At 36.1% G+C, this 22,109-nt stretch overlaps 1 protein-coding gene across 1 annotated transcript in view; it reads right to left on the bottom strand.

Annotated features, from left to right (window-relative positions):
- Positions 1–20,130, bottom strand: part of LOC114675868 (uncharacterized) — a 154,830-nt gene extending 134,700 nt beyond the window's left edge. The window contains exons 1-4 of the mRNA XM_077971052.1: positions 20,037–20,130; positions 17,853–17,906; positions 8,822–8,926; positions 5,757–5,810 (exon numbers count right to left, since the gene is read on the bottom strand). Coding sequence (XP_077827178.1) covers positions 5,757–5,810; positions 8,822–8,926; positions 17,853–17,906; positions 20,037–20,091 — 268 coding nt within the window. The 5' untranslated portion in view covers positions 20,092–20,130. The remainder of the gene's footprint in view (positions 1–5,756; positions 5,811–8,821; positions 8,927–17,852; positions 17,907–20,036) is intronic.
- Positions 20,131–22,109: the final 1,979 nt, after the last annotated feature.

Below are 22,109 nucleotides of genomic sequence, written 5' to 3'. Positions count from 1 at the left end.
AAGACATCTACAGAACTCTCCACCCCAAATCAACAGAATATGCATTCTTCTCAGCACCGCATCACACTTATTCTAAAATCAACCATATAATTGGAAGTAAACCACTCCTCAGCAAATGCAAAAGAATGGAAATCATAACAAACAGTCTCTCAGACCACAGTGCAATCAAATTACAATTCAGGATTAAGAAACTCACTCAAAACAAAACAACTACATGGAAACTGAACAATCTGCTCCAGAATGACTACTGGGTAAATAACGAAATGAAGGCAGAAATAAATAAGTTCTCTGAAACCAGTGAGAACAAAGACGCAACATACCAGAATTTCTGGGACACATTTAAAGCAGTGTGTAGAGGGAAATTTATAGCACTAAATACCCACAACAGAAAGCAGGAAAGATCTAAAAATGATACCCTAACACCACCATGAAAAGAACTAGAGAAGCAACAGCAAGCACATTAAAAAGCTAGCAGAAAGCGAGAAATAACTAAGATCAGAGCAGAACTGAAGGAGATAGAGACACAAAAAAACCCTTCAATCAATCAATGAATCCAGGAGCTGGTTTTCTGAAGAGATCAACAAAATTCCTAGACCGCTAGCCAGACTAATAAAGAAGAAAAGAGAGAAGAATCAAATAGACACAATAAAAAATGATAAAGGGGATATCATCAATGACTCCAGAGAAATACAAACTACCATCAGAGAATACTATAAACACCTCTATGCAAACAAACTAGAAAATATAGAAGAAATGAACAAATTCCTGGACACATACACCCTCCCAAGACTAAATCAGGAAGAAGTCAAATCCCTGAATAGACCAATAACAAGTTCCAAAATTGAGGTAGTAATTAATAGCCTACCAACAAAAAAAAGCCCAGGACCAGATAAATTCACAACCAAATTCTACCAGAGGTACAAAGAGGAGCTGGTGCTATTCCTACTGAAACTATTTCAAACAACTGAAAAACAGGTATTCCTCCCTAACTCATTTTATGAGGCCAGCATCATCCTGATACCAAAACCTGGCAGAGACACAACAAAAAAAGGTAATTTCAGGCCAATATCCCTGATAAACATCTATGCGAAAATCCTCAATAAAATACTGGCAAACCAAATTCATCAGCACATCAAAAAACTTATTCACCATGATCAAGTCGGCTTCATTCCTGGAATTCAAAGCTGGTTCAACATATGCAAATCAATAAACACAATCCATCACATACACAGAACCAATGACAAAAAACACATGATTATCTCAACAGATTCAGAAAAGGCCTTTGATAAAATTCAACACCCCTTCATGCTAAAAATACTCAATAAACTAGGTATTGATGGAACATATCTCAAAATATTAAGAGCTATTTATGACAAACTCATAGCCAATATCATAGTGAATGCGCAGAAGCTGGAAGCATTCCCTTTGAAAACCGGCACAAGACAAGAATGCCCTCTCTCCCCACTCCTATTCAACACAGTATTGGAAGTTTTGGCCAGGGCAATCAGGCAAGAGAAAGAAATAAAGGGTATTCAAATAACAAGAGAGGAAGTCAAATTGTCTCAGTTTGCAGATGACATGACTGTATATTTAGAAAACCCCATCATCTCAGCCCCAAAACTCCTTAAGCTAATAAGTAACTTTAGCAAAGTCTCAGGATTCAAAACCAATGTGCAGAAATCATAAGCATTCTTATACACCAATAATGGAGAGCCCATTCATAACTGCTACAAAGAAAATATAATACCTAGGAATACAACTTACAAGGGACGCGAAGGAACTTTTCAAGGAGAACTACCAGCCACTGCTCAAGGAAATAAGAATGGACACAAATAAATGGAAAAACATTCCATGCTTATGGATAGGAAGAATCAATATTGTGAAAATGGCCATACTGCCCAAAGTAATTTATAGATTCAACGCTATTCCCAAAAGCTTCCACTGATTTTCTTCACAAAACTACAAAAAACTACTTTAAATTTCATATGGAATCGAAAAAGAACCTATATGGCCAAGACAATCCTAACCAAAAAGAACAAAGCTAAAGGCATCATGCTACCTGACTTCAAACTATACTACAAGCCTACAGTAACCAAAACAGCATGATACTTATACCAAAACAGATATATAGACCAATGGAACAGAACAGAGGCTGCAGAAATAACACCACACATCTACAACCAAATGATCTTTGACAAACCTGATGAAAACAAACAATAGGAAAAGGATTCCCTGTTTAATAAATTGTGCTGTGAAAACTGGCTAGTCATGTACAGAAAACTGAAACTGGACCCCTTCCTTAAACTTCACACAAAAATTAAGTCAATATGGATTAAAGATTTAAATGTAAATCCAAAAACCATAAAAACCCTAGAAGAAAACATAGCAATATCATTCAGGACACAGGCATGGGCAAAGACTTCATGACTAAAACACAAAAAGCAATTGCAACCAAAGCCAAAATTAACAAATGGGATTTAATCAAACTAAAGAGCTTCTGTACAGCTAAAGAAATTATCATCAGAGTGAACAGGCAACCTACAGAACGGGATAAAATTTTTGCAATCTATCCATCTGACAAAGGTCTAATATCCAGAATCTACAAGGAACTTAAACAAATTTACAATAAAATAAAAACTCCATCAAAATTTGGGCAAAGGTAGCTGGGCACACTGGTGGCACCTGTAATCTCAGCTACTTGGGAAGCCGAGGCAGGAGAATTGCTTGAACCCAAGAGGCGGAGGTTGCAGTGAGCTGAGATTGCACCACTGCACTCTAGCCTGGGCGATAGAGCAAGACTCCGTCTCAAAAAAAAAAAAAAAAAAAAGTTTGACAAAGGACATGAACAGACACTTCTCAAAAGAAGACATTTATGCAGCCAACAGACATATGAAAAATAAGCTCATTATCACTGGTCATTAGAGAAATGCAAATCAAAACCACAATGAGATACCATCTCATGCCAGTTAGAATGGTGATAATTAAAAAGTCAGCAAGCAAATAACAGATTCTAGAGAGGATGTAGAGAAATAGGAATGCTTTTACACTGTTGGTGGGAGTGTAAATTAGTTCAGCTATTGTGGAAGACAGTGTGTTGATTCCTCAACGATCTAGAATCAGAAATACCATTTGATCCAGCAATCCCATTACTGGGTATATACCCAGAGGATTATAAATCATTCTACTATTAAGACACATGCACATGTATGTTTTTATTGCAGTGCCATTCACAATAGCAAAGACTTGGAACCAACCCATACGCCCATCAATGATAGGCTCGATAAAGAAAATGTGGCACATATACACCATGGAATACTATGCAGCTATAAAAAAGAATGAGTTCATGTCCTTTGCAGGGACTTTATGAAGCTGGAAACCAGCATTCTCAGCAAAACTAACACAGAAACAGAAGACCAAACACTGCATGCTCTCACTCATAAGTGGGAGTTGAACAATGAGAACACATGGACACAGGGAGGGGAACATCATACACCGGGGCCTGTTGCGGGGTGGGGGCAAGGGGAGGGAGAGCATTAGGACAAATACCCAATGGATGCAGGGCTTAAAACCTAGATGATGGGTTGATGGGTGCAGGGCACATGTATACCTCAGTAACAAACCTGTACATGTATCCCAGAACTTAAAGTTTAATAAATTGAAAAAAAAAATGACCTAGATTCAATAAAAACCCCAGCAGTACTGAGGGTGGATTAAAGTTTGATTTGAAATGTATAAGGAAATACAAAAGGCCAAGAATAGCCAGGGCAGTCATAAAAAAGGATTTACACTTCAGATATGAGATACATTGAATATATTAAGAGAATGGTATACTGGTGCAAGGACACACAAAAAAACAACGATAAAGTAACAGATTAAATAGTCCAGATACACAAACACATTTATGGTCTTTGATTTATGAAAAGATAGCCTTACACCGCAGTGAGAAAACTATATTCTTTTCAACAAATGGTGCTGAATATCTACTTAGAAAAAACTAAATTGTCACCCTTATCCTACGTCATGGATTGTAGATCTAAATGTGAAAGTAAAATAACAAAGGTCCTAAAAATGAAATAAAAAAATATTTTCATGGGCTTGGTGTAAGCAAGGATTTCTCTTCTTTTATTTTAAGTTCAGGGGTACATGTGCAGGATGTGCCGCTTTGTTTTATTTTATTTTATTTTATTTTATTTTTATTTATTTATTTTTTGAGATGGAGTCTCACTCTGTTGCCCAGGCTGAAGTGCAGTGGCCTGATCTCAGCTCACTGCAAGTTCCGCCTTCTGGGTTCACGCCATTCTCCTGCCTCAGCCTCTGGAGTAGCTGGGAATACAGGCGCCCGCCACCTTGCCTGGCTAATTTTTTGTATTTTTAGTAGAGACGGGGTTTCACCGTGTTAGCCAGGATGGTCTCGATCTCCTGATCTCGTGATCCGCCCACCTTGGCCTCCCAAAGTGCTGGGATCACAGGCTGAGCCACCGCGACTAGCTGTCGGTTTGTTACTCAGGCAAACATGTGCCATGGTGGTTTGCTGCACAGATTATCCCTTCCCAAATATTCTACCATAAAAGAGAAGACTGATTAGATAGACTACATGTAAAAATAGGAACTTTTGTTCTGTAAAAAGTATAATTCAAGTGAAAAATCTAATACATACAGTGAGATATTTGCAATTTATAACTTACAATGGACTTGTATCTAGAATATATTAAAAAATAAGTAAAAGACAGTAAGTTAAAAAAATCAAAAGTAAAAGACAGACATCCAAACAGACAAATAGATAACAGACATTAAGAAGAACTTTACAAAAGAGATTATCCAAATAATTAAGAAATGTAAAAAAGGTGCTCAACATCATTCATCATTAGGGAAAGGCAAATTATAAATACAGTGGGATAGTAATACATGCTAACATCGAAAAGACAGTATCAAGTATCAGGCAAGGATATAAAGCAAAACTCTCATACACTGTTGGTTGAATTGTAAAATGGTACTACTACTTTGGAAAATTGAATGACAATATCTAATAAAGTATACATAATTCTATAACAAAGCAATCCAATTTCTATGTTTGGCCACATAATCATGCACATTTGTTCACCAAAAGGCATGTATAAAAATATCATTTGTAATTGCCCAAACTGGAAATGTCCTTCAGTAGTAGAATTGACAAATATATTATAGTATACTTACACAATGGAATATTACACAGCAATGTATTCAAGTACAACAAACCAATTGAAATCATTCCCCATACCAAAATAGGTTCCCAAAAGATTTCTACTTGATTACAGTTTATTAGTCTTTGTACTATAAAGCAGTGAAAATGAGCAAACTACTGCTGCATGCAACAATATGAACGAATCTGAGAATAGCATGTGACATAATGTTGAGTGAAAGAAATTAGACATAGAAGAATACAGATTGTATAGTTTCATTTATGTAAAGTTCAAAAACAGACAAAACTAGTAAATATGTGGTCCTAGAATTCAGGATAGTAATTGCCTCCAAAAAGTAAGGAGGAAAAGTGTATGTAGTGGTATCAGTAGTCTTCTGGGTTATGGGTAATCTTTTGTTTCACAATCTAGGTTATAGTTAAATGGGTATGTGTGTATGTTCATTTTGTGATAATTCTTAAGTTGGACACATATGATTATATAATATAATTATATATGTCAAACTTTAGTAAAATATTTATCATAGAAAATATGGCTTAAAATATTAGGATCTTAAATTCATATTAACTTCTTACTAACCTGTAATAACTTGCACTGTATCCATCAATGATTTCAAATCAGTCTCCCCTTTAGCTGTAAGATAAAGTGAATTCAGGAAAAAATTATTTCTAAATAATAATCCAGAAACCAGCTAAAGTTTGTTATTATACATCATTATTTAGCTTCACTTTAATTGAATAACTCTTTTTTGTCATTTTTCAACTTTTTAAATTCTTAGAAACAAAATAGTATGGTGTAGCACAATAGATAACCCCATATGTTCTCAAATAAAAAAGTGAATAATAGATTTACATGTAGCAAGACAAGAACTTCCATTCCAAGAAGGCTAAAACATAATTTCTAATTGTATTATACTGTTTAAACACAGTATTTAGAACTATTTACCCACAATTTCATATATGCTGTTTTCCTAACCAATTGAAACACATAAACCAAAGTTGAAATTAACTCTTTCTAAATGCCTATTTCAGATGTATAATTATATTTGAGGACTATGCTTATTACTAGTATCAGCATTTAAGCTTCCATTTTCTCTTTATTTTTATATAATAAGAGCAAAATTTAAGTATGTATGCATGCATATGTATATGCACAATCATATATTAAAATAATAAGAGAAACATTTCTGTCTAGAAAAAGATGGCAACTACCAAATTGAAATGCCAGCTGCCAGACCATGTTACCATACAGTCATTTCAGCTAAGGTCCCAAGTTTGAATTCACAATACAAAGGACAATTTGAGGATGTTAATGTATGAATGTATAAATAATGTATGAATGTATAGGTTGTATGAGAGATAAACATATAAAAATTGATGACTATAATAAACTGCTATGGTTGAAGCCAAGGTTGAGGAACTAGAGCTCACCCTACGTATCACTACCTCTTTATCTTCTTCCTGCATAGCAACACTTGAAACAATTCAATAAAACATAGTCTTCAAGAGTTAATTCCATATTAGTAAGCTGGCCCTTGACCATTGGACCATAATGTCTGGCTTGGGAAAGAATATGTTCTTACTGGGCTATTATGCTTTCTTATAAACATGATGAAAAATACCATCCATGCAAGTTAATTCTCTGAAGACCCTCAATTCTGATAATGACACAGGTCTCTGGTGACAAAAACCATATGTTCATCTCTGGTCTATTCCTAACAGACTTTGATACAGCATGTCACTTGGAATTGCTGCAAATAAATGGTTACATTATACCAAGTGTAAATATTACTGTCCTGACCAAAAGCAGTGCTTCATTTTCTTTAGGAATTATCCTGTCAATATCTATTCATTCACTTATTCATTATGTCATTCTCTCGTTTACTCAGGAATTTGTTCATCTCTAATTTAACATTTATGGAGTACCTACTTATATGCCAAGTGCTATTCTAGGTATTGGAAGATAAATAATATGCCCATCCCTACTTTAAGGCTCATATTAAAGTGACAAGATAGGCAAATAAACATAAATATACAATTACAGTACAATGTGGCAAATATAATGAAAAATATATGCACAGTTATTGTGGAAATACAGAAAAGAGGTATCTAATATAGTCTGGGTAGTTAAGAGAAAACTTTCTGAAATGAAAAACATGGCTCTCAATTCTGATAAGCAATGAGAAAGAGTTAGTCATATGAAGGGAAAGGAGAGACCCTCTGAGTAATGGAGACATCATAAAGCAAGGAAGTGATAAAAAGCATGATATAAAATACAAGTGATATAGAGTTACTTTATTCTATGATAGAAAAATGGAATAAAAGTGCAATATTATTGGAGGGTAAAATACTAGATTAGGTAAACAGGATCCAAATCACGAAGGAACTTGTTTTCCCTATCAATGGACTTAAGACATTTTTTAGTACATGATTGTAAGCCATTAAACACTTTTAAATTGAGTCGTGATGTGGTCAGATTTGCATTTCATATAGATCACTATGATGGCTATTTTGTAGAAGCCATTGTAATAGTTGAAATCAGGAAGGAAACAACCTGAAATATGACAATGATAGAAGGAACAAAGAGATGTTAACAGATTTATATATGGAATTTTTTTCAATGTTTCATTATGTAAATTTTCAAACATATGGCAAAGTTGAAAAAAACTGTACAATGAACAGGCCTATCACCTAAATTCTACTATCAACATTTTAGTATTCTTGCTTTGTCATATATCCAATCATCTATGCATGGTAGTTTGAGGTAAAACTGGCATGACAAAGTGATAGTCCAGATAGGAGGTGATAGGAAACAAGTGGTTATAAAAAATGAATCCCACATAACTAGCTTAGATGACTAAATAGACAGTGATAGCACAAATGGGACAGAGAATATAGGACTAGAAGGTAGCTTGGACAGGGAACCAGTGAATTAGGTTTCAAATAGGTCAAAGGATGTCTCCTATGGAATATCTGAGTAGAAATGTCTAGCAGGCATTTAGATACACCAGTCTGCAGTGCAGGAGAGAGGTCTGTGTAAAAATACAGACTTGAAAGTCATCAGCATGTAGGTGATATGTAAAACAGTAGATATGAGTGAGATTTTCCAGAGAGAGGATGTAAAATGAAAATCAGAATGAGAAAATCCAGATTCTGGTAACAACACAGAAGCTAGGAGAACAAAATTTCAAGGTCAGATTTATCATCAATATCAAAGACAGCAGAGAGCTCCAATAAGAAACAGAATGAATAATGTCTAATGCAACTGACAAATGACAACTTATGATGTCCTTAGAGAAATTTCAGTAGTGTTAGGGAGCTGAGTTAGAATACAAAAATGAATGGGAAATATGGAAAGAATACACATTGACCTTCTTTCATTCCTTTCTTTTTCCACTCTTTTCTTTGGCTTCCTGAACATTCCCAGATGTGAAAAACAATCTTGGAATCAATCTAGTCAAATGCTTTGTATTCTGTGTGGGTTTAGAAAATGAAGACAGGCTTTGTTCTTGCTCTGAAACTGAATCTTTCTGAGATGTTGCAAGGTTTTTTTTTTTAACACGAAATTAAACTGGTTTTAGAAATACTCATATGTAAACCCTCAACCCTCTTATGAAGAATTTTTTTATATCTAAACTGAGTTACCATCAACTGGAAGGTTTCTTGTCAGCTCTCCAAGTTCTTCTTTGGTAAGTTCAATCCCCATGTTTCCTAGTACGTTGTCCAAGTCTCTGATATCTACTGTCTCTCCTTAGTAAAGAGAAAGAAATATGAAAATTCCCACTAATGCTGAAATGTTCCACCCTATATATGCTTATGCATTAAAGATTTTGTTTTGCAAGTAGACTTAAGATCACTGGAACTTGTTTAAATTTACACAGAGATTCAATACGGTTAGAATTAAGCTTAGTTCCCTTAAATCTTTTTAGAAGAATAAATATACACACCATAAACTTTCAAAGGGAACAAAATTAGCTTCCAGCATATTATTCTTATAATGAAAATAAGAATTTGTAGTGAAATGAGAAAATTACAATGGTTGGAATAAGAATACATGGGTTTGAAAACTGTTTTCTACTATTTATTATCTACAGGAACTTATTCAAGTAACCTAACTTCTTTGGTTTCCAGTTTTGTGTTGTATGAAATGAAAATGTTCCTACCTGTTTCACAGAGTTTCTGTGGGGATAAAGTTACCTGAAAGAACCTAGAACTCTGTCAGCATAGCAAGTGCTTGATACATTTTAATAACTACTTCTGAGCCAAAGGTAGGCTCATTTACCTTTTTAACCCAAACTAGACTCATTGTCCACTCTAACCACAATCACTGAATGGCAATTCTCTTGCATTTCACAATTAACCTTTAAAAATAAACTCAGTCTCTTCTCTAGGAAAGTGTATCAAAATGTGTATAAATATGATCAATATAAATAAACCAAAAAAGACATTCTGCCAAGATAAAAAATAACATAAATTATGTTAGATCCATATATTGGAAAGTAGCAGGATTCCTTATCAAGTGATTAGGAACTATGACGACAAAGAGGTAAATTGAGAGTGATTTGTTAATTCATCACCCATCTTACCATTGAAATCTTTCAAATCAGGTAAGATTTCATTCTGATACATCTTCTCAGACTTAGTTTATGTCTTTACTGTGAAATATATCTGATCACCTATTTATGGTCATTACTGAGAAAAAACTTGTTGTAAAAGACTAATATTTAGTTGAGAAGACAAACATTTAGCAAAGGGATATAACCGAATATATATTCATCATTGTGATGATTCATGTCTTTCTTTGGGATGAAGGGTAATGCTCAAACAGTGTACATCACAAAAGACATTCTTTTTTTTTTCTTCCCATATCTTATTTTCTTTTTTTTTTTTAAATTTATTTATTATTAGCCAGGCGCGGTGGCTCAAGCCTGTAATCCCAGCACTTTGGGAGGCCGAGACGGGCGGATCACGAGGTCAGGAGATTGAGACCATCCTGGCTAACCCGGTGAAACCCCGTCTCTAGTAAAAAAATACAAAAAAATAGCCGGGCGAGGTGGCCAGCGTCTGTAGTCCCAGCTACTCGGGAGGCTGAGGCAGGAGAATGGCGTAAACCCGGGAGGCGGAGCTTGCAGTGAGCCGAGATCCGGCCACTGCACTCCAGGCTGGGCGACAGAGCGAGACTCCGTCTCAAAAAAAAAAAAAAAAAAAAAAAAAAAAAAAAAAAAAAAAAATTTATTTATTATTATTATACTTTAAGTTGTAGGGTACATGTGCATAACGTGCAGGTTTGTTACATATGTATACTTGTGCCATGTTGGTGTGCTGCACCCATCAACTCGCCATTTACATCAGGTATAACTCCCAATGCAATCCCTCCCGCCTCCCCCCTCCCCATGATAGGCCCCGGTGTGTGATGTTCCCCTTCCTGAGTCCAAGTGATCTCATTGTTCAGTTCCCACCTATGAGTGAGAACATGCAGTGTTTGGTTTTCTGTTCTTGTGATAGTTTGCTAAGAATGATGGTTTCCAGCTGCATCCATGTCCCTACAAAGGACACAAACTCATTCTTTTTGATGGCTGCATAGTATTCCATGGTGTATATGTGCCACATTTTCTTAATACAAAAGACATTCTTAGATTTCCTACAATGGTAATAGTTCTTTACTAATAATGAGTAATGTCATTCATAGTAGTAACAATAGATTTCAGACCATGCTCTCCTATGCTACAGCTAAGTCAATACAAATGTTTCATAGCCTTTCCCCCAAGTTTGAAATCGACCAGTAATTCATACCTTTTGACACTGAACTTATTTCCATAATGCTAGAGTTTGGCCTTTTTTTGACTTTTCACCTGGCCTCTCATGCACCTGTTCCAGGAATCCAATCTAATGGGTGTGGATCTGTGAGCAGGTGCATACATATACACTCTTAAACTGATAATTCCCAAACCCTAATTGTTTGCAACCACTATGAGTCCACAAATAATGGAGATGGAAGTTTTGGGAAGGTAGAGGAGTGACAGAATGATCAGTCTTTCCCTTTTCCCATCTCTTCTCAATTCAAGTCTGCTTGATGTGTTCTGGCATGTTATAATTACTTAACCTTGATTCCTGGATTATCCTGAATGCAAAAAATTAAGGATCTGGAAGTAGTTTGAAACTTCAGAATAAAGGCTGAAGCTCCCTCTTCTTATTTCTCAAAGGTCTGCACTCGGGAAAATAGGAGACAAGTGTAGAGATGGTCAGTAACAGTCCACCACATTCCAGTAGGAAGACCCAACAGAAGGATAATCCACCACATCAGGCTTTTCTCCTGGGGTCAGTCACCAGCATAAGCAACAGCACCAGCGAGACTGCATAACACATGATCTGTGAAGTCTATTGTAAGGTATCTATGATAGTGGCAAGACATCTTAAAAGAAAACAATTGCAGAAACCAGGCAGGCAGGGTATACTCAGTATATGCAGAAATAGAAACACAGGATAAAGGTATCACATCTTTCAGGACAGATAATATTTACAAAGAGAGAAAAGGGAAGAGGGCATCCCAGGTGGCACATGTAGGCTTTAAATCCTACAGCTAATATGGAGATGAAGCTATTTGGTGACAGTGATGGTGGGAGGAGAAAATCAATCCATTGTGGTGGCAGGCTGCCATGTTATCAGCATACCAGGACTTGGCAGGGTCCCAGGGGACAATTCTTTTATGCAGAAAGTGCACACATGTGGACTCCACAAGTAGCATCTCCCCTTATTAGCCTTCACACTGGAAGCAGATGGGCAACAGGTACACCAGCCCTGCTGGAATTCATAATAAAAACTGGCAATCGCAGAACCACAAAAGGCCAGAGCAACACCTACAGGCTGGCTGGGGCTCAGCTGGAAGAACTGGAATGGAACACTTTGGCGATCATCAGAGCTTAAACACCAGGAAGGCTTGAGAGGAGGAGTACACAGGGACATCTGGAAGCAGGAAGTAAATACTTGACTTTAGAACTATTTCCCTATAGACTGGGATACCGAAAAAAGGGAACCAAGGTACAAATTCAGACCAGAAGAAGCCTGGAAGAAGAAACAAGACAGGGGCCAGTCAGTAGCAGTTGGGCATAAGCAAGAGGTACATCACATGGTAAGAAGTAAGAAACTGCTGCTGGTCCTGTGATTGGGTGGGCAGCCAGGATGACAGGATAGATAAGCACTCTCAGTTATGAAGATCAGAAGGATGGTGAAGACAATATATCACTACAATCTGGAATCTTAAACCATTATTTCCACCAACCAAAACAATGTGGTTATGGCACAATGTCTCCTTAACCTGTAGGTTCTGCACTAGCTTCACGGAATCCAAGAAACAGGTAAAATGCACCTAAGATGGCTTCATAAATCTTCACATTCCATTATTCCATTTCCATTTCCATAACATTCTTTTTTTATATATATATACTTTAAGTTCTAGGGTACATGTGCACAAAGTGCAGGTTTGTTACATATGTATACATGTGCCATGTTGGTGTGCTGCACCCATTAACTTGTCATTTACATTAGGTATATCTCCTAATACTATCCCTCCCCCCTCCCCCCTCCACACAATAGGACCCAGTGTGTGATGTTCCCCTTCCTGTGTCCAAGTGATCTCATTGTTCAATTCCCACCTATGAGTGAGAACATGCGGTATTTGGTTTACTGTTCTTGCGATAGTTTGCTGAGAATGATGGTTTCCGGCTGCATCCATGTCCCTAACAAAGGACAAGAACTCATCCTTTTTTATGGTTGCATAGTATTCCATGGTGTATATGTGCCACATTTTCTTAATTCAGTCTGTCACTGATGGACATTTGGGTTGATTCCAAGTCTTTGCTATTGTGAATAGTGCCGCAATAAACATACATGTGCATGTGTCTTTATAGCAGCATGACTTATAATTCTTTGGGTATATCCCCAGTAATGGGATGGCTGGGTCAAATGGTATTTCTCGTTCTGGATCCTTGAGGAATCGCCACACTGTTTTCCACAATGGTTGAACTAGTTTACAGTCCCACCAACAGTGTAACAGTGTTCCTATTTCTCCACATCCTCTCCAGCACCTGTTGTTTCCTGATTTTTTAATGATTGTCATTCTAACTGGTGTGAGATGGTATCTCATTGTGGTTTGATTTGCATTTCTCTGATGGTGAGTGACGATGAGCATTTTTTCATGTGTCTGTTGGCTGTATGAATGTCTTCTTTTGAGAAGTGTCTGTTCATATCCTTTGCCCACTTTTTGATGGGGTTGTTTGCTTTTTTCTTGTAAATATGATTGAGTTCTTTATAGGTTCTGGATATTAGCCCTTTGTCAGATGAGTAGATTGCAAAAATTTTCTCTCATTCTGTAGCTTGCCTGTCCACTCTGATGGTAGTTTCTTTTGCTGTGCAGAAGCTCTTTAGTTTAACAGGTACCAGCCATTGCAAAAACATGTCAAAATGTAAAGTCCATCAATGCTAGGAAGAAACCACATCAACTAGCAAGCAAAATAACCAACTAATATCATAATGACAGGATCAAGTTCACATATAACAATATTAACCTTAAATGTAAATGGACTAAATGGTCCAATTAAAAGACACAGACTGTCAAATTGGATAAAGAGTCAAGACCCATCAGTTTGCTGTATTCAGGAGACCCATCTCACATGCAGAGACACACATAGGCTCAAAATAAAGGGATGGAGGAAGATCTACCAAGCAAATGGAAAACAAAAAAAAAGCAGGGGTTGCAATCCTAGTCTCTGATAAAACAGACTTTAAACCATCAAAGATCAAAAGAGACAAAGAAGGCCATTACATAATGGTAAAGGGATCAATTCATCAGGAAGAGCTAACTATCCTAAATATATATGCACCCGATACAGGAGCACCCAGATTCATAAAGCAAGTCCTTAGAGACTTATAAAGAGACTTAGACTCCCATACAATAATAATGGGAGAATTTAACACCCCACTGTCAACATTAGACAGATCAACGAGACAGAAAGTCAAGGATATCCAGGAATTGAACTCAACTCTGCACCAAGTGGACCTAGTAGACATCTAGATAACTCTCCACCCCAAATCAACAGAATATACATTCTTCACAGCACCACATATCACTTATTCCAAAATTGACCATAGTTGGGAGTAAAGGACTCCTCAGCAAATGTAAAAGAACAGAAATTATAACAAACTGTCTCTCAGACCACAGTGCAATCAAACTAGAACTCAGGACTAAGAAACTCAATGAAAACCGCTCAACTACATGGAAACTGAACAACTGCTCCTGAATGACTACTGAGTACATAACAAAATGAAAGCAGAAATAAAGATGTTCTTTGAAATCAATGAGAACAAAGATACAACATACCAGAATCTCTGGGACACATTTAAAGCAGTGTGTAGAGGGAAATTTGTAGCACTAAATGCCCACAAGAGAAAGCAGGAAAGATCTAAAATTGACACCCTAGCATCACAATTAAAAGAATGAGAGAAGCAAGAGCAAACACATTCAAAAGCTAGCAGAAGGCAAGAAATAACTAAGATCTATAACATTCTTAGAGATGAAACTATAGTGGAGAACAGATCACTGATTGACAGCCTAAATAGAAAAGTTTTAAAAAAAAAAAGGCAAAATACAACTCACAGAGAAGAGAAATAAAATTCATAAAATAGTTTAAGTTTCATAAAGGAGCACTTTTCTGATTTGCCTTAAAAATTAGGAATATCTGATGAGGACGATGAAGGAAAAAAAAAAGGAATATCTTCACTGGCTGGCCGTGGTGGTTCACACCTGTAATCCCAGCACTTTGGGAGGCCAAGGAGGATATCTTGGGCCCAGCAGTTCAAGACCAGCATGGGCAACATAGCAAGACCTTGTCTCTAAACAAACAAACGAAAAACATAAAAAACAAAAAAAAGAAAGAAAGAAAAGAAATATCTTCATTAAAATATGGAAGCGAGACCAAAATCTTGTCACTCTTGAAGCAATTGTTAGTGACACCCTGTCATGCTGAATATGTGTACAGGTATAACACTTTAAATTATATCAATGCACTTTTCTTTCTCACATTTCCTTTCTTTCAAGCAACCTTTCCCAAATCAGTCATAGAATTTACACTACTTCAAAAGAAAAAACTTGTTTTTAATGTTTAAAGGCTACTTTTACAAAGCAGAACTTCAAGGTCTAACACTTAGTGTTACTGTAAACTAGAGGACTGAGAGGCCAAAAATTACATAAGGGAAACTCTTTTCCTCCCTCTTTCTACCCTCTACTTGATAAGAAGAGAAAAGAAAAAATCCACTATATGGTTTAAGAAAGTGCAACTGGGAAGAGAAATAGTTACAGTAATATATTTTTATCTAGCTATCATCTGTCTATCTACCTACCTATCTAACTACTTATCACCTTTCATCTATTTCTCTTTTATCTATTTATCTCCATTTACAGAGAGGTTTAAGTGTTCTTGCAGCCTACTGCCCACCTTCCATCTCCACCAGAACTCCCCTCTCTAAGAGGAGATAAGATAGAAGAAAAACTCCAGATATGCCGGTGGGATGAGGATGGGGTATGAAAAAAGCAACAAAGACCTGGGTCACACTTTCTATTTGGAACTTTGTGAAGTTACCACCTCACTAAGTGCTCAGGCATTAGCATTCCATTGTCATGAAGGATAGATATTGTGGCATGGTGTATGTAGGCAGACAAAGGGCTGAAAATATGCCATCCCTTGGTCTCCTTTGGTTTTTGTGTGATATGTGAGAAATTCAGATACTTCCATGTACTTCCAGTGAGGAATGTGAAAGGTATATCAGAGATGAAGGCCAGTGGGGTTTGCCATGGGATATCAAGTCAAAGGGCAAGATGATTCCTAACGCAAGCTATTGGGGTAAACAGCCCAGTCTGGGTACAGACAAAACACTTAACTGAGACTCAAAGGCCCTCATCACCAGTGAGTGCCAAGGCTGAGCCAAGTTAGGGAAGGAAGGATCACAGAATCTTGACTTTGCAGAGAAAACAGATCGTGAATTTTTCAAGCAGTAGAATTCTGCAGGAGAGGTCAAACAGGATCCATGGAAACCCATGAAATATGAGACATTGCTAAAGAGTATCAAGAACCCAGACAATAAGACAAAGTCTGGCTGCCCTCTTCTACCACCAGGAAGACATTCAAGCTTTCCCTTATACTGGGGTGCCTTTCTGAGGGGAAGTAAGGGAAAGACTTGAAAACTGATAATTTCCCAAAATGAGCTGGGTCAGCCAAAAGACATTGATTTTTTGCTTAAACCAGAAGAAACTGGATTACCGGTCAATTTAAGCTGTACCCTCTCACCTTTCAACATCCTACCCACAGCCAGAATAGGATGGGGGACTGACAGAGAAATGAGGTTAGAAAAAATGAACACACCACATTTACTGCGTATCTCAGTTTGCAGTATGTCAAATTTGAATTTGCTACACACACATACCCATTCCTCTAATATTTTTTGTCTTTATGACTACTTCCCTACTTTCTTCCTCTGTACCTCTCAGACTTGTTTCCCTTTTTTTTATACTTAGACTTTAGGCCTGTAGGTAATTCTGGTATACCATTCGAAATTGTTTAATACTGATGGAAGAACTTGTAAGTGAATGGTTTGCTGCTATGAATATACCAAAAATTCAATCACAAAACAGTTTTATCTTTCATTACAGTTATATGAGCTAATGTTTTCCTCAACATATTTTATGAAACATTAGTATGATGACATAGATCTGGAAATTTTCACACATAAGCCTCAAACAAAGGTCCCTTGAAGGGAAATTCATCAGCTGAACATTTCCTTATCTGTGAGTTTAACCGACATACTCCCAGGAATATTCTGAAAGTCACTGGGATCAATTTTCTTTCCTTTGAAAGATTAGAAAAAGAGCCCAGAAAAACATTTAAGAATTATTTAATAATTGCAACATAAGCAAAATACCTAGCATGCTTGTATCACTCTAATTCAGCTATAGATAAAAATAAAGATATGAGCTATTTCCAATTAATTGCATAGTCTAAAATAGTCATATTTTGGTAATCCTCTTATAATTCCAGGTCAGATATTATATTATATATCAACAACCTAAAATTATTTACTAACTCTCTGTTAGTTATTATATATATATAAAATAATCGTTATCTTCTCTTGTATTATGAAGATGGTTGTCTATATATAGATACAATCTGAAGAAAAATTACATACATTTTATCCTCATATTTACCCTCCAAGCCTCTAGTCCTTCACTTATAAAATGAAGATTATAATAGTAACTGTATAATAGATATAACAGTAACAAATGAATTAATGCATGCAAAGCACTTGGCACAGTGCCTGGTATATAGAAAGTGTGCACTACATAGTAGTCATTATTATTTTTATTACACTGACTTAGGTTCCATATTTCTAAAGTATAACAAGTGAAGCATGCTATTGGTAATACCTCTAGAGAATGGAGGACTTCTGTCAAGAAACAGCACTATAATTTTATTTTGAGAACACTGAAATTCAAAGTAGTTCATTAGAAAACATTTGTATTAGTTAATAAAGTGGCAGAAGTTACAAAGAAATGGTTACATATTCAAAATACTGTTGCAAAAAAAATTTTATAAAGCATTAGTATCTCAGTTTTATATCAACTTCTTACCTGTAACAGGTATAGCTGCATGCACTAGTTTAATACGTTTCACTTTCCCATCAGCTATAAAACAAAACAAATCACAGAGGCTACAGTGAGATTCAAAAACACAATGTGAAATTCTTTTTTTTTTTTTTTTGCAACGGAGTCTGGCTCTGTCTCCCAGGCTGGAGTGCAATGGCGTGATCTCATCTCACTGCAATCTCTGGCTAACAGGTTCAAGCGATTCTCCTGCCTCAGCCTCCCGAGTAGCTGGGACTATAGGCGTGTGCCACCATGCCCAGCTAATTTTTGTATTTTTAGTAGAGACAGGGTTTCACCATTTTGGCCAGGATGTTTTCGATCTCTTAACCTCATGATACGCCCACCTCAGCCTTCCAAAGTGCTGGGATTACAGGCGTGAGCCACCGCGCCCGGCCTGTGAAATTCTTAACTGTGAGACAGAGCATAACAAATCAACAATTTCCCACTATTTTCACTATAACTGTATTTTTACTATCCCTCCCCATACCATAAGAACATGGAAAAAAGGAGCATTTGAAAAATTATACCCATGCTTTTTTTTCGTTAAAGTGCTGTGGTGTTAAAATCTACTTATAGCATTAGAGCAAAAAAAAAAAATTTTTTTTAAGACGATGCAGAGTCCTTTAATGATGTTTACTCTTTACTCTTCTTGATATCCATAACTTGAATACTATGATGTAAAGTTAACAATAATTACATTCTATGATATAAAGTCAATATGTTTGTGTTACATGATAAGGGGATAAGAGAGGGAATATACGTGCATATACACATATTCATAACAAATTAAGGAAGAAGTATTCATGATGTTATGATAATTACAGGTCCTTATCTTTGTAACTGATCATGTGGCTGTAGCAGGTATTTATAACTACCTTCTTCCACGGCTCATTCCGTATTCTCTTTGCAAGCATCTTAGCTAGTCATACTTCTTTACCTGGTTGGGTGTTCTAAATCTTAATTCCTGAAGGGTCTGGGCCATTAGGAGTCCTGCCTGGATTGAGTTGTTATAGTTTTCCATTGGTATAATCCAGGATGTGGTAACACTAACAGACGCTCTGAGAGATCTTGTGTATTCTAGATATATTCTTCTTTCTTACCTGCATTGTAGTGGGCAGTCCAGTTTCTCCTAGTCCTCCAAGCACTTTGGGTAATTCTCTTTATTATTATTATTATTACTTTTAATTATACTTTATGTTCTAGGGTACATGTGCACAATGCGCGGGTTTGTTACATATGTATACGTGTGCCATGTTGGTGTGCTGCACCCATTAACTGGTCATTTACATTAGGTATATCTCCTAATGCTATCCCTCCCCGCTTCCCCCACCCCACAACAGGCCCTGGTGTGTGATGTTCCCCTTACTGTGTCCAAGTTAGAGCAAAAATTTTAAAGTATTTTCCTCCATATCATTTGATCTCCTAACCTCTCTAATTTGTTCTCTTTCACTCAAGGAAGGAAAGAAAATGAAATTTAATGCATGTCTACCAAGCCATATATTGTGACGGATGCTTTCATATAATGCATCTATCTCATACTTCTATTAAGTTACTATGACTCCTTTTATTAAAAAACATATAAAGAAGTTGAGTCTCAGAAAAGTAAGAACCTTGCCTAAATCACAACGTTAGTATGAGATTGAAAACTGTATCTGTCAGATTCCTAACTCAACATTTGTTCCATTCCAAGTCAAGTAGGCTGCTGGGGCAGGATTTAAAAGCAGCACAATCACTTGCACCAACATTCTTAAAACTGACCATGGTCACACTTAGTACTCAGTGAGCACCTTTGATAAGCTGATATTTCTAACCCCTAAATTATTTTCACTTATACTTTTTTGCCTATATATTTCTCTTCTCCCTTAATCTAATGCACCTTTAAAAACAAACACTAAGTTTTATATTTTTATAAATTTCATCTCCAGAGCCTAGCATGGGGTTTTGCTTCTTTGAATTTACTTCAAGAAACATAGAATATTGTAAAATATCATGAAGGTAGTGCTCAGTTCAGCAAAATGAAATGCTTACTTTTGGACTGAGTTCCCTTAACATGTGTCAGTTGTATTTGAAGAACTAAAAAAATAGAATTTTAAAAATGTGAAATCATAAACCCACAATCCCAAATTATCCTTTCAGGGGGACGAGGGTGTGTATAATACTCATAATTACCTGGCCAATTGTGTGACAGTTCTTCAAATTCCTTATCAGAGAAATTCATTTCCATTTTCTCTAGAATGGTGTCAAGGTTATCAATAGCAACCTTTCCCTCTTGGAAAAGAGAAAGAACTATGAAAAAGGTATCATGACTCTACAACACCAAAACAATGTCTATATATTATCAATACTATATCCAAAATCTATCCAATGGCAATGAAGTTTAATATCAGAATTAGAAATAAAATGTATTTCATTAGGCTTATGTTAAAGAAAATCCTATTCAGCAAGATTTCTAAAAGGAGGCTGACTCCAAACGTCAGTTCAAATGTTACTCTTCTCTACCAGGCAGTCCCTAACTATCCTATTTAAAGTAACCCTGCCATCTTCCACTGTTGATCATGTTACCTTCTTTTTCTTTCATAGCACATATTGCTTTATAAAATCATCTCATTTTTATTTATTAATTTCTCCCTCACCTTAGTGGGAATATGAGTTTCACGAAGGCAGGAACATTGTCTGATTCACCACTGTATTTCCTATGCCTGTAATACTAGAGAAGTACCTAGTACTATAAGACCACAGTCAATGTTAATTAACTGAATGGATGATAGCACTGAAGGCAAGGACTCTAATATTAAAACATTAGACAAATAAATGTTGTCCAGACTATCTAAAAAGGTAGTCTCCATTGCTGATAAAATCCTTAAGTCTCTATTTCACATTTTTGTTGCATAGACACAGAGGTTGTTTTTTTCCTTGCCTATCAAGATTGGAGCTTCTTTCCAAAATATGAAACAGTTTATCATGTGATATTAATGGATAAATATCTAAAATAATAACAAACCAATTAATATATGGTGGCAAGACTGACACTCTGATGACTAGGAAATGGTATAAGAATCAAAGCAAAAGGATCACAGTTACTGCCTTTTCATCTTACTTTTTTTTTCTGAGACAGAGTCTTGCTTTGTCACCCAGGCTGGAGTGCAGTAAGTGCAATCTCGGCTCATTGCAACCTCCGCCTCTCAGGTTCAAGCAAGTCTCTTACCTCAGCCTCCCAAGTAGCTGGGATTACAGGTGCCTGCCACCAAGCCTGGCTAATTTTTGTATTGTTAGTAGAGACGGGGTTTCACCATGTTGGCCAGGTTGGTTTCAAACTCCTGACCTCAAGTGATCCACCTGCCTAGGCCTCCCAAAGTGTTTGGATTACAGGCATGAGCCGCTGTGCCCGGCCTCATCTTATTTTTAAGAGCCTCTATTACATCTATTTGCTTCATCTGATTTATTTTTTTCTTTTGCAATAAAAGGCAAAATATAATGATTTATAAACACTGTGAAAGACTCCAACATTTCGTAAATAAATTTAGAAAGTTAAAATTTCTTTTAGAATTCTGCATGACAGTCTTTCCAAATGAAAGTAGGACATTTAGAATACTTTTCATTTAGTAATATGATGATTAGTAACTCATATCCATTCTTAATCTTTCTCTACTCCCACCTACTTCTGCCATCCTATCCTAATTATTTAGGAGCAAATCACAGACATCATATCAAATCATCTGTAAATATTTCAATATGTATGAATAAAATATAAGAGAACTGTAAAAAATATGACTATTAAATCATTATCATGCTAAAATTGTTAACAAGTATTCCTTAAATTATCAAGTATCCAGTTTGTGTTCATATTTCTCTGATTGTCTCAATTTTATATGAGTTTGTTGAAATAATGATCCTAATAAAGTCTGTTATCTGTAATTGCAAATGCTATTGCATCTTTTAGGTCTCTTTAAAAAAATTTTTTTTTTAGCTTTTACATTGATATAGAGAGGTTTGTTCAATTCATACAAATAATTTTTCAGATCTATACAGTAAGCCTGAGCTGAGGGGAAAAAAAATCCTTACGTTGATAGCAAAATATCTTCTAGCCCTCATAAGTCATCTGCAATCCCTTACTAGGGAAAAAATTCCATAATCACATAGATCATGCAAACACTTTTTAATGTTATTGGTATTCACTTTTCTAAACTGAGCAAAACAATGCAACCTTTTGCTTTTTTATGGATTTCAATTTTCACATATATT

Source organism: Macaca mulatta, chromosome 16 (assembly GCF_049350105.2).
Source record: "Macaca mulatta isolate MMU2019108-1 chromosome 16, T2T-MMU8v2.0, whole genome shotgun sequence".
In the NCBI taxonomy this organism is placed as follows: Eukaryota; Metazoa; Chordata; class Mammalia; order Primates; family Cercopithecidae; genus Macaca; species Macaca mulatta.
This window is presented reverse-complemented; position numbering and strand designations above follow the sequence as displayed.